This window comes from Gavialis gangeticus, unplaced genomic scaffold (genome assembly GCF_001723915.1).
Source record: "Gavialis gangeticus isolate Ggan-Ray unplaced genomic scaffold, GavGan_comp1, whole genome shotgun sequence".
Taxonomy (NCBI): domain Eukaryota; kingdom Metazoa; phylum Chordata; order Crocodylia; family Gavialidae; genus Gavialis; species Gavialis gangeticus.
This window is the reverse complement of record NW_017728993.1, coordinates 5,400,953-5,415,168: the sequence shown is the minus strand read 5'-3', so window position 1 is coordinate 5,415,168 and position 14,216 is coordinate 5,400,953. Positions and strand designations below refer to the sequence as shown.

Sequence of the window (14,216 nt, the reverse complement as noted above, 5' to 3'; positions counted from 1 at the left end):
TATTATAAGACAGTATTTATAGTGATCTTTGAAATTAACAGGTGCAAACACCATATATCCACACAGATTTCTTTTTCTTTAATTTTCCTTGGAATAGCTCTCATTCTTTCCCATAAGGCCAACACTTGCATTTATTTCTCTCTGTTTTCCTATCAGGAGCAGTGTCAAAAAACTGAAGATGAACTTTCATGCACAAATCTTTAAATAATTATATTTATAACCAATTCAAGTCATATGCTTCTGCCCATGTGCCTCCAACACTAAAGATGCAACTTTTTCTGTCCTAACCCATCCTTTTTAAAAATGTGTTCAGATATAAGATCTAGTCCTCTGTCTGGCACAAACAGCAAGTAAAAGGACAGGAAGTAACTGAGGATAAAACTCACTAACAGGAAATACTGGAACTATTCAAGGGAAGAAGCCATTTTTTCAACACAAAGTCCATTGATAGCAGTGGGAGTGCCAGAGCATCACCACCACCACCAAAGGATTTAGAGCATTTGGGACAGATACTAAAAGAGGCGCTTTCATCTAAATGGATTCATGCTAAGATGTTTTCATGACATTTTTTAAAAAGAGCATGAAAATAAACCTTTATTTCAGTTAACACCCACCAATATTAGAGAGATGTTCACAGTTTTAGTTCTTGACACAAATGGACTGAAAGAGGCAAGTTTACATCTATCAGAACAACAGATGGACCAATTTTAAGTACAGGCTGTCTTGAAAACATGGGAAGTGTGATACTATGCAAGATATTGCTCTATATTCTAGTGTGGGAGAAATGGAAACACTAACGTCTACGACGAAGTCACATCACACTATTGGGACCCTAAAATGCTGGACTAAATGCAGCAGTAGCATGGTTTGTCTGGAAACAGCAGTGTGTTTGTGTAAAAGAAGGGAGCTATAGAACAGAAAGTTTTTCAGTCAGCATGGACCAAGATGAAGGTATCTGTGTGGCTGCATAATCAAAATGTGCTCCCAACAGATCTCAAAAGCCTTCACCGTACCTCTGACAGGAAATGTGCCATGATAAAAGGGACAGGGAAGCAAAATTTCTTATAATTTACTACTTGGTGCCAGGCACAAGAACAGCCTAATGCCAGGCTCCTACGTAAGACATAACTTAGTGTCAAGAGAACTGAACCAGGCGCCAGAAATGTTACCATTTCATTTGAAAACTTGCCACCTCCTCTCTCAGCCCACTGTTTTTAAAACCGATAGGCGAGTGCATGAAGTGTCTCTAGCCCAATATTAACACTGGTTTACATCAACACAAAGTTTTTGTAGAAAACATTTCAGATAAAGCAAGCCAACTAAACATCACAATTAAGGAGTTTGCCATTTTCATATTCAAAGGTCTCCAATACTTTTTGCCTGTCCTGTACAGCTTTAAAAAAATAGGGCATTACCATCTGTTTTCTATCTACCTAGTTAAGAAACTACAAATGTGTAATAAGCTGCTTAGAGTGTAACATTAAATAAAATGAGAATCCTGCTTCTAGTCTCCTAGAATATGCTGCAGCCAAAAAATAAACCCTAAGAAATTATTTTTATTAGTCATTCTCTCAACTCCGTGTGTTTTTGGAAGTGGTAACGTTCCTGTTCACAGGGTTTAAAGTTAACCTATGAGAAATTTTACAGGTGTAAGTGAAGCTTCTTACAATCGCACCATGAAAAACATTCATTCGTCAGCTAGCAATCAGAGACCAAAAGGTGAAATACTAGAGCAAAAAATCCAGAATGAGATGGAGAACACGTGTTTTTGGTTATTACCCCATGCAGACTGCAGGTGTCACCTTTTGAAGCAGTTTTTTCTTAGGACTTCCATGAGTCAAATATTTCTCTTTCCCAACAAAGCAGTGCCCTTTGGTTTCTTCAGAACAAGGACTGCAGCTAATGGAATAGCATTACAAATACACCAAAAACTGATGCATTTATAAAATCCACTGCACTGCCAGATGTAAAAGAAGTAGACTACTAGAAATCTATGCCCTGCCCATTCCCCTTTCCCAACCCTGTGGAACAGGAAAAGTTATTCCTATCTCCAGGATGCTTAAGGAATATTAAGTATTCAAGACCAACTTTTACCAGCAAAACATCTAAAACTGCTGAAGGGAGGAAATACAGCTAAAGAAGGTAAAGTGAAAGGTGGGATATATCATTTTAAAAATTGTTTAAGGCCAATTATCCACACATCACTGCTGGATCAATACAAAGTTACTTGACTGAACCAATGTGCTTGGAATATTTTTCAAGTATTTGATACCCATTTTGAGTAAGGGTCTTGCATACACAAACTACCAAACAGATGAAAAAATGACTTTTTTCCAAGTTTGAAATTAAGTATTAAAACTAAATTAAAATATACCAGACGTTAGTATTCCACACAGTACTAACAATTTGCCAAATTAAGGTTTGCATATCCCAAGTAACCATGGACTGATAAAAATCTGCTAAGCAGATATTAAAGGAAACAGAAAGTGTGCAATATTTAAAAACCAGTTTGTAGATCAGGGAAAATGTCTAAAATCCTGAATTAAAAAACACAAATGAAGTGAAAGCTTAACTGGTACACACTGTTCACACCTATATTTCAAGTTTGGAAACGCATATTTTCAAGCAGCAATACAAAAAAGTATCCATGAAGAATGCATAATCTCTGAAAAAATTATGAAAACATCCCTGCTACCATTACATTTCTAAATACAAAACTGACTACCATATTGTTGCTTCTGTGTAGCAAGAGAAGTTCATTTTCAAAACAGATAAAATTCAGTCTTTAGGTGTGAATGGCATGAATGACAGTCCCCTTTTTTAAAATTTCTTAGTTGTTTAGGATCCTTAAGCATGCAAGCCTCGTAGAGGAGGGCCCAGTGATGGGTCAGGGTTGGCTTATGACATCCGGTTTAGGACAAAGCTGGGAAAGCCTCTGGGTCATCTACATCAGGAGCAGAAGCACTTGACTGAAAGAAAAACAGTACAGAAGTTACCTGGAGAGGCAAAGTTCGGAGTCTTTATAAATTTTCATCTTTTTTTTTTTTTTTTGGCTGGAAACTGTCAAGAACAGTGCCTACTTGCTAACAGACTCCGTAAAGTAAAACTGACTAGTCGATATAGACCAAGAGATAACTGAAATGTTTTAAGGTTGTTTTCCCCATGATAAATCACACTGGTAGTCTATTTGAAGTTTTCCCACACTAACATTTTACTAATGCTATTCTAGTGATTTAAGTGATCCATTTTAGACATGTACCAACCATGGTCACATCCTTTAATGCATCTGCCAGCTTTCATAGCACTTGTACCTCTTGGGGAAGGGGGGCGTGTGGAAAAAGCTGTTAGTTCCTTGCTTGTAAAATAATTTGGTTGAACTCTAGTTGAAGATCAAACAGATTCAGGGCTAATATACATTAAACTTAAAGACGCACTGAACCACCAAGATAAAAGTCAAGCATATCTTTAACGAAACTCTATAAAACCTTAGTTACTGTGCCTGAGTAGTAATACAATGGCAGTCTGGAATGAAAGGGCTTCCGAATAATCTCGACTGCACGTGGGTGTGTGTCCACGTGTACACACAATAATATGTGGAAAAAGGAGTGGTCATACACCAAAATGATAAAAAGGCTTGGAAGACAAATCATACTAGGAGGCTGAAGAAGCTAGGCATGTTCAACAGGGGGGAAGGCAAGGAAAGACATGGAAGCAATCTTCAAATACTTGAAGGGCTGCTATAAAAAGAAGAAAAAACCCTTGTCTCTCTGGCTGTAGAGAGCAGGACATGGACCAATGGTTTTAAAGTTGCAGCAAAGGAGGCTTACATTGGATAGCAGGAAAAGCTTTTTCACTGTGGGTGAATTACATATGCAATTAAGGCGGAACAATGAACTCTGACACCAACTGTCATATTTGGGGGTCAGCCCAGGGCTCTGGGCATCAGGTGGCAGAGAGGCTAGCTGGGACATGAGAGGTGCTAAAGTGCAGGGCTAGGCAGCAGGCAGCCCCTGCACTTTAGCACCCCCATGCCCCAGCCAGCCCCTCATCATCCACATGTGCATTTCAATGCACGCAAGTACTCCACTGTAAATGGTGACATTTTACTGCAGAGCTGCAGTAAACTGCAGTGAAGCGCACATATAAATGCACCCAGTTAGGACAATGAGAACTGACCATCACTGGAGCTGCTCAAGCAGAGGCTGGACAGCCATTGGTCAGGAATGATCTACATGTAGCTATGCCTACCTTCTACTATGGATATTTTTCATGCTTCTGGGCTTTGCTGGTTGCTGCGTGGGATTGGGAGGAAATTCCCTAAACACTCTCTCCCTCCCCCCGCTACATGTGTCAGCAGTACTTTTTGGCCTAAGCCGAGGTACAGATTGTTGGCTGCAGCCAAGGCTGGTGAGGGCCAATGTTCCCAAGACATAGCTGGGGTCAGAAACAAAGTTTTACCCCATGGTCAGACTGGTATCCACTCTGTAGGAGGCAGCATGGCCCTCTTCCTGGGAGTACATATACATATTCCCAGGAAGAGGGCCATGCCTCTGTGCGCGTTGGCTGCGCACACATAACAGAGGTGCACCGATACACCAGTTCAATATTGGATCAGTATCAATATAAAGAAAACTGGCTGCATCAGAAATCAGCCTGATGCAGCCAATAAATGCTTGTGTGTGCGTGCGCAACCACAGCACAGCAAGCAGGCAGCAAAGAGCAAAACCTACCAGCTGCACACAGCTCTTCACACACTGCTAAGCCTGGTGTGATGGAAGGGGGAGGTGGAGGGAGGGGGTGCAGATTAATGCCCCTACAGTGAGAGAGGGGGGCAGGCACGCACTTCCCAGTTGGGACAGGGGATGGAGCCACAACTTGGGGAAGAAGCTCCTGCCACTGCATGCACCCCAGACGGGCACAGGAGAAGGCGTGTGCCCCCGGATCTGCATGGGGTGGGGTGGATGGGCTGCAGCTGCAAGCTGGAGCTGGGCTCTTCTTGGTGGGGGCTGGGTTTGGGGTGGGGCTACAGAAGAGGCTGCAGCCACATTTCACCATGGCCCCAATTCCAGTGCCGCCGCATACCTATCACATTCCCAGCTCTTCCCCCAGAGTATGGATGGAGGAGGATCATCGAATTGGGGCTGCACTGGGAGCAGGGCTACAGTAAAATCTGAGGTGGCTGCAGCCCCCTGCCCCAAGCCCAGCCCCCACTGAGAACAGCCTGGCACATCCCCAGCTGCAGCTGCCCACCCTCGTGTTACAAGCAGTGGCAGGTGCCTCCCGCCCCCTCCCTCACTGTGAGGGGTACTGAGCTGCGCCTCCCCGTGCCTCTTCTCTCCCCCCTCCCCTTCCACCACAACCAACTTCCCAGCTGTACACAGCTGTATCGGAAATTGGACTGGTATCAGCCAATATGCCTCCTTAAAAGTGCTCTATCGGTACTGGCCCCCCAAAATCTCTACTGGTGCACTCCTATATATTAACCTTTACAACAGAAGGATGTGGGCCTCCTAGGTCCCCCTGCTTTACATGTGGCAGGTTGGGGTAGGTCTTGTGTTGTGTCAGGGTTGACCACATTAATTTTACTGAGATCAGACAACGGATTTGTATAGGATGGTCTGGATACGGATGATGATCCCGCCTCAGGTATGGACGGGGCTGTTTTAAAAGACCTCTCAAGGTCCCTTCTAGCCCTACCTCTTTATGACTATGACCAAGAAAGGAAAAAAGGTCCATTTGTAGCACTCCAATCACTTATTCAGCAATATGGAACCCAATAGTCCAAGAATTAGAAATGCAATTGCTAACAGTTAAGGAACTCCAAACCAACAGAAACAGCAGAAATCCCAACACACAAATACAGGAGAGGCAGGAAAAGCCTCATGAGAGCTCCTGGCGCTCACACTCAAAAAGGAGTTACAGTATAGCAGTTAGGTGCCAAACACCTACTATGACAAAGACCTCTCTCCCTCCCCTACTTGCACACTATCAAAACTAAACAAAGAAACTATTAAAATCCAATCCATTGAAAAAAAAACCCCAAATATATACATACCCCCACCCTACCTTCGTCTGCTAGCCCTATGCAAAGGGAAAATAAATACTATTTAGTAGAGATCACCAACCTGGCTGGGTGCGTGGATCACGTCAAACTCCTTAACCAACTGGAAGAAAACACACAAAGTCAACACAAAATAGCTGCATATCTGAAAGCCTGTAACAGTAGCATCAGGAGGTAACTTTAGTAGTATTTTTAGGTGAGCACGTGAAAGTCTCAATTTATGGCCTCTAAACTTTAACATATTTTGACAAGAAAAATGTCCGTCTTCTAGGTATCTGTCTAAAACACAGGGAGTACAACCACAAACTGGGAGTCTATTCCTTTACAAAAGGGATAGCATAAAACTACTTAAACTAGAGATGAGAACTTATTTCTAGGCATTCTGTGCAACTGCCAAAGACAGATTATGATACATTAATTACCAACAAAAAAAGGAAAAGATACTAAAGCACTCCAAAGTCCTAGTTGGAACTCTTTGTACTTGAAACTTTAAAGGGGATAAAAACTATACAGTATTTGTATCCTACAAACACTTAAGAATGGTTTGTTACTTGGTAAACTGACTCCCCCCACCCTCTCCATGGAGAAAACAAAAAGAAAGAGACTGGCTAATAAACACACTCATATGATAACAATTTCAAAAAAAGGCAGAGTTCTCTTGAAAAGCTTGATTATTAATCCAACCTCAAAGTATTTAAGAGATCCAAACTATCCTGCTACAGAAAACGTGTCCTTTGTAAATAATCATTTACCTTGTCAGTTCTGCTTCCACGATTGGACCTTCCACCACGTCCCCGGCCACCTCTACCACCTCTGCCACCACGCCCGGGGCGACCAAGGTCTCCAAAATTGATCTCCAGCTGGGATGTGATATCATTTGCTGGTTTACGGAAGTGATGATCAATTACAGAGTCTTCAGCATGAGCCTGCATTAAAAAATGAAGCTATTTATAATCAAGTAATAATTAAAAAAAATAATAACTTAAAAAACCCCCACCACCATTCAGAATAATTCCAACTTCGACTCTGACTAACACACACTTAGAGTACCTGCTTAAATGCAAGTACCAAGTATGGTATGGATTCAACCCAAAGATCAAGAAACCAGAAGTTTCTTTTCCTAGTGAAAAATACCACAACTTCTAAAGACTGCAGAAACTCTGCAACGTACAAGCTAATATACAGCAATGTTAACATTCTCTGAACCAAGTTTAAACTGAACACTATTTAATCCTCGGAACAAGAGGATTTAAGGTCTGAATCAAATATTGTATTTTCTCACATGCAACAGGGCACTCCCCTCCCCACACACAAAAGCTGCTGGAAGTTGTACTATGTGGTGTGAGGAAATACAGTAAGGGTAGTTTCTGCCAGGATAAAGTGAGGGTGCAGATAGAAGTACGGCTCCCAGCTGTAACTCAGAACCATTTCTGCAAAGCGTTCTGAGACCCCAGACCAAACAGAAGTTCCCTTTCCCCCTGGAACCAACAGTGAACCTAGCTGCCAGCTGGGAACCTGCAGCCAGATTCCCATAACAGCCAGGGCTCTCAGCCAGTGCTGTTGTTTTCAGAAGGGGGGGGAGGAAGGAAAGCAGCATGGGGAGCTTGTTCTTGGGGCTCCTCAGCTGGCGCTGAAGGGTGGGGTGGGTGAACTGGAGCACCCCCCCCCAGGTGAGGGGCTCAGATACACCCCCCAGCTGAATTCAGCAGCACACTACATGAGAAAGTACATTTCATTTAAAAGACAAGCAAAGTAATTTTCTAGCATCCTTGTCGATTCCTAGCAGTTATTCTTTTCCATGTATTTAGTACTTAACTTTAAAATTTGTCTGCACAGTCCCTTTATACCTCTTTCATTTCATAATCCCCAAGGCAAGGAAGACTGACTATGCTGGACCACCCACAAAAAGATACTTTATTAGGTTATGCAAACTATACTGCCATTATAATAGCAACAAGCAGCTCCTACATCATGCTTAAATACAGAACCAACTGGCATATGAATTGAAAAATATAACAGGACCCTACCAATTGAAAACACATGAGAATTTATTTCCAAGTTAAAGTTCCAGAAGGCTCCAGATATTTTAGGTATTTGGAATCTGATAAAATGTTTAGGAAACCCTAGCTCCTAGTACAGAAGTCAGTAAGGTCGGACGTATTAATAGGAATCATCTGTATATAAAACATATACACCACTATGTACATAAAAGTTACTAGACATAAAAAAAATGCAGAGAGAGAATGGAGAGAAGGAAAAAAAAAGACGTGCCTGTTCTGCATACCTCATCTATACTTAAATGACTATAAACTATAATAAATGAAGAATTAAAACTCTGCCCTTATTTTGACAATTATCAGCATATTATATTAAAATACTTTAATCTCAAGGAGAATCTTCCCTCCTTTTAGCTAAAAATAAAAAATCCAATGTTTGTTCATTTCAGACCAAGAGTGCCCTGAATTTCTGAAAGCAGCAAACAATACACCATTACAACTTGAGCCACTACAGATACCCATGAAAAAGTAATCCTATTTATTTAACTGGGGTAGTACTTAAAAACTCTAAATATCTAAGCCTCATTGTCCTTGATCTATGAAAGCAGGCAAAAAGGTACTGCTCCTATTCTGAAAAAACTTAAATCGTACAGAAGGAATAAAATGAAAGCTGAAGGGAAAGGGAAGAGACAAACAATATATAATTGTCGTACCATATGACATGCAAAGGCTGATTATTCTAAACAGTTTTTTCACTCTTACAAGAATAGTTTATAAAGCATCAACAATATTCAGAAGTTTGCTGACTAGTCATTATCAGTTGATGATTTCATGTAGGTATCATAGCAAAAATGGTCTTGAAGACTGTGAAACAGAACTTTATGGACTAGCTAAAGGAGATGCGCCCCAAGGTATAAGACAAGATATGAAATAAGAGGGGAGCAATTTATGGAAGCAAGCAGTTATGGTGAGAACAGCTTTAAACTTAATCATCTGGGAAACAAATATACTGTTTTATGAAGTAGTCGTACATGATACACAGCTAGACAAGAGGCAGAGACAGAAGAGCTCCAGCAGGTATCTACTCAGATGCCCTACTTCATTCTATATAGAATGAAGTAGGGCATCTGATCGAGATCTTTATATTTCATATATAAATAGCAATAAAATATAAAGATCTTCATTCAAGAATTACCCAATTAATGAGATTACATTAAATGCAAGTTATCACTAATCATATATGTAAAGGGTCAGTACCTCATTCGATTCCAGCAGACTCCCCTGCATTTCTGTCATCGCCTTTGTCTGATGAAAGTCGTGTGTCCATACCAAAGAGACAAAAGGAACAAAACAAAAAAGAAGTGAGACTCAACTACATACAGAAACAGGTAATAATGTCATGTGAACTTGCTGGATGCAAACGCCAGTGAGTACATGAAGGAGCAGGAGAATGAGATCAATGGCTATGTGAGCATCCAGGAAGACAACGGGATGGTGAATAACTGCAGGTTTGAGTAAAGCATTTCGATTCAACCATAAGCAAACTAAAAGTTATGCTACAAGTCTCACAAAGGAACACAGATATATGAATCTGTCACTCATGCTCCGATACCTCTGCAGCAAGAATGGAATAAGACCCTAGGACATGCAGGTTAATTTTTGAAAACTGCTCAAGATAAGTATCTGTACAGAGCTTGGATCTTAAGCACCATCCCCTAACTGCAAAGTTAACATAAGCCTGAGTATATGAACTAGCATTTTTTTTATATGATGGGCAATACAAAAAACTAAAAAAAAGGAAGCTTACAGGCTTTAAATATTTTCAAAGGAGACAAGTCATTTTAACAGTCTCTCATCATAACATGACAGACAACAAAAGAAAAGAAGCCCAAGAAACTACTTACGACATGTGACAACATGCTTTTTTTAGTACCACTTAAATCATTAAAACCTCAAAACTTATAAAGAACTTTTCACAATGCCACCCACATTTGGGTTTTGGTCCCCACCTCCAAGTGCTGTTAGAACAATTTGGATGTTCAACTCAGTAATCATTTTTCTTGTGCAGTTTAAGATTTGCTTTATAATAGAATTCAGCTTAAGACCTCTGTGGAAAAAGGTCTCAGACTAGATCACGGTTGCCAAAATTCAATAGATTGCTACCAATTTTAAAAGGTGCAATCTAATTTTGCTGGACAATTATATTTTTCTCTTTCCTTCTCCTCTTGTTCTGCATGTTTAAGAAAACAGCTCAGGTAGTCAGCCACCAACTCATTAGAAAAGCCAAAAAAAAAAGCTGGCATGAGAAACATTTCTTTTGAAAGACTAAGGAGATGTACAAGACTGAACCAACATCTTCTCTATTCTTAGAAAATCCCTGGGTACTTGTGCTCCCCACAACATACTCTTCTCATCCCTTCAGAGCCACACACTGAAGTAAGTGACAGCCCATGTAAGTGACTGCCCATTCAACCTGATTTCCAAGATAAGCAGGTAGGATACATTTTGATAATTCATTCACAATAGTCTTATTAAAAGGACCTGGAAGGAAGCCTAGAACTTAGATAAACCAAACTACTGTTGTAAGAGAACTACTGTTTGACTACTATTGATCAGAAAGAGGTATGCACTAGTGGTCTACATGCAGTTATTCCATTCCACTAAGCATTTGTTTCATTGTTGACAAGAAGGTATAAGAAGCCAAAAGGAGCAGGAACAGTTATTACTGTTTTAACTTGTAGATTATAGTACTTGCTCAACTGGCTGGTAGAGAGCTCATGCTAATGCCACTCTGGATTTTCAAATTACAGGAAGCTCTTGTGGAGCACTAGCCAACAAAGTTTGGCATTCTCCACAAAAACCAGGCAAGGGTGTGGAAGAGACTTATGCAACTGAAATAGTGTCCAGATGGGTTATTTTAACAGTCGCCCTCTTTCCTAAACTAGAAAGGGAAAGCCAAATTCAAGTCACATCAACAGTTGTACAAGCTCACTTAGTTTGAAAAGCCTCAGTTATTAAAACGGGATACTCATTCTTTAGTCATTGACATTATGACTGCAAATTAAGGGCTATTTTAAAACACAAGAATCTAAAAGGTACAGCCATTTGTCTTGGGAGGACAAGATTATTTGCATCTCTACCTCCATTACTGAATCATTTTAATTCACTTAACTCACATCTGAGAAAAGAAATTTGCACTAATTAAGATAAAAGACACAATATACATCTTCCCATCTGCAGATAAATGACTCTGAAGTACTGCTGTACTATTAATGAATTATTTTTATAGTTTAGATCTGGCAAAAACATTGAAGCTTCTCTGCCTTTGCAGGTAACAAAACATGGCTTGGGAGTCTCCAACATGGCTGCAAGTGAAGAGTTAGAGATCATAAAACATAATAAGATTGCTTACATACGCACAAGCCTCTACAAAAAGGTAAATAAAAGTTTGGGTTTTTCCAGATTTCTTCTCCACTCACTAGCTCAGGTAGGATAAAGATCTAGGCAGACTGCTTCTGGATAGGAAAGAGCTAACCAGAGAGTGAGCAAGGATAAAACAAGCAAGCAAGAACAGGTTTTACTGTAGAAGCCAACAAACCCAGGAAGTAATCCAAGTGTAAATTTTGAGAAAGCCAATAAACCCAAAATTAAACCCAGCATTCCCTCCACTGACTATAAATAACTATAAACCGTACAACTCAACACTACCTAAAGTGTAAGTTTGTTACTTCTGTGCTCCTTTTTTGTTAATAAATTCTTAATTTAAATGTCTAAGCTAAATTATGCAACATATATGCTTACACTGACAGAAATATCCTCATGAAATACTAAATCCAGCAATGCCTCTAGTTTCTTTAAAATTGTGACTGTATTTTACGAAAAGAGCAAAATTTCAAAGAAAATAAAGTTTTATTTTCAACATGGTTGCTCCATACAGTCACATAATTTAAAAGTAAGCTTCAGATATTCATCACCTTAAGTAAAATGGAAGCTTGTAAACATAAAGGATACATAAGAACCAAGAATTCATACAGCCACAAGCACAGTATTAACAGAACACCCAAGTCTTCCCAGACCTGTGGCTTAGTATCTTCATTTATAGCAATGTGGGGGGTTAGAGGGGTAAGCTATGCCTAAAAGAGTTCTACATAAAATAGAAGAAAATATTTGCTAAGAGCGAAAGCAGTTTAATTAAAAAGAAGAGAAAAAAAATGTACCCAACAAAAGATTAAAAGCAGATTCTATAAACAGTTACTGGACAACATAGGTTATTTTTAAAGGGAAGAAAACAGAGAAGCTAAGACTCGTCACAAAATAATTCTTAATGCAGTTAACTTTGAAGCTTTCTTAATGTTATGTGAAGCCATTTTAAACTACCGGTTAGGCTGCTTTAAAAAACAGCATTTGCTCCCCTTACCTGGAAATTAAAGGAATTTGACTCTGAACCTCTTAATACCAGAGCACCTAAGGACTGATTATTTACTAAATTGTATGTGGATTAGAGAGTGATTCTAGAATTTAAGATTTCCCTAGTTCTGGTTCATAACCGTTACAATGCCAAACATTGCAAAATAAGTTTATATATGGTTTGTCCATTTTTAAAGGTGCTCTAGCAATACAGAGCCCACAACATATCAGGACGTGTACACTATGAAATCAACTCGTCAATTAACTTTAAAAAGGTTTCCAGGCTTGGACAGTTAGCTTCCCACATTACTATAGAATCTACTGCACAAGCCCATGCACTAAATGCTACCTGTGAGCACAACAGTAATAATACTGTGTTGTTGCTAATTTCAGGCTTTATCAAGTGGCTTTTGAAGTTTCTCAACTATTTAAAACATACATGTTGCAAGGCAAAGTTTAACTAAGTAAGAGAGATAAGTTTTCTTGTCTATTAAAATTGCAGTAGCTTCCCAGATTTTTTGTTCTCAACTCTTTATCGAAAAAAACCTGTATCCATTAGGCTGGAGGGAGAGATGGCTCAATAACGAAACCAATCATATTTAGCATCATCTTATTTATGTTGCTTTCAACTTTTAGCACTCGTTAACAAATCATCCTGTTATTTTTTTTTAGACAGCAGTTTTACTGACAGTCCTGGAATCCCAAGGAGTAAAATTTGTAAAGTCAGAACAGTACTTATGTATTTGAACAATAAGATCTGGATACTCTTGAATACCATTAAATGTTACTTTACCTCCTCACTCTTTGACTTATGGAGAACAAATCCTTTTTTCCATTGCCCATCAGCACCCTCATTTGGTTTACGGATGTTGAACTCAACCTTTGCACGATCCTTACTTTGAATAGCTTTCCATTCATCCAGGGTCATTTCTTTAGGACCTTCTTCCTTAACCTCTTCAACCTCATTCTCTCTGTAATAAGTTCATTTATATTATAATTACTGACTTTAGATTTCTATTCATTCATATTTTAAAGACCTGTGTGTAGCAAATTCAAAAGCAGTGTAGTGACAGAACAGAACTCTGTATGTGACAGACTTTGTAATATTTATTAGACCCATTAAGTCTGTAAAGAATGCTGCCCTACAAAAAGCATGTTGCCGTTCACAGATTCTTAATTATTAAGAAAAAGAAGTCTCTTCTAGACAATGAAGACCGGGCAAAAGAACAGCAGAACAAGCTGCCTTAGAGGAACCACATGGGAACACAGCACTGTAAATCAGTCAAAAGTAGTTAGCTTAAAAGTTCTCTCACACCTCATTAAGGCTATTTTCTACAAACATTAGATCAGGGGCGGGCAATTATTTTGGACAGAGGGCCGCATGGGTTGCCCCACCCCACCCCATGACAGGTGCCCTGCCCCGTGGCCGTCATTTTGTGACCAGAAGTCCCACCTCCTAACCCCTGACCTTTGCCACCAGAAGTGCCTCCCTCCCCTTGCCCCCCAGAAGTAATCCTTTCAGCAAGGGGTTTTGCTGCCTCAGAACCAGAAAAATACCAAATTATATTCTAAAAGAAAACATCTACAATATTAATTGATTTAAAAAAATATTTTTGTCCTGATTTATATAAATTTGTGTAGCATAGAGGTGATTGCACAATAGCTTAAAATGAAGTCCTGCTCTTGTATGTAGTTGGGGGTAGGTGCATCTGTGGGGGTGGGTAGGTATGGGACTTGTGGTGGGCAGAAGG

At 39.7% G+C, this 14,216-nt stretch overlaps 1 protein-coding gene across 1 annotated transcript in view; it reads right to left on the bottom strand.

Moving 5' to 3' along the window:
• The window catches only part of SERBP1 (SERPINE1 mRNA binding protein 1), a 40,631-nt gene continuing 26,415 nt past the window's right edge, over nucleotides 1-14,216 (bottom strand). Inside the window, exons 7-11 of the mRNA XM_019528287.1 lie at nucleotides 13,259-13,436; nucleotides 9,316-9,363; nucleotides 6,814-6,987; nucleotides 6,126-6,164; nucleotides 1-2,969 (exon numbers count right to left, since the gene is read on the bottom strand). Of these exons, the coding sequence (XP_019383832.1) occupies nucleotides 2,913-2,969; nucleotides 6,126-6,164; nucleotides 6,814-6,987; nucleotides 9,316-9,363; nucleotides 13,259-13,436 (496 nt within the window). The 3' untranslated portion in view covers nucleotides 1-2,912. The remainder of the gene's footprint in view (nucleotides 2,970-6,125; nucleotides 6,165-6,813; nucleotides 6,988-9,315; nucleotides 9,364-13,258; nucleotides 13,437-14,216) is intronic.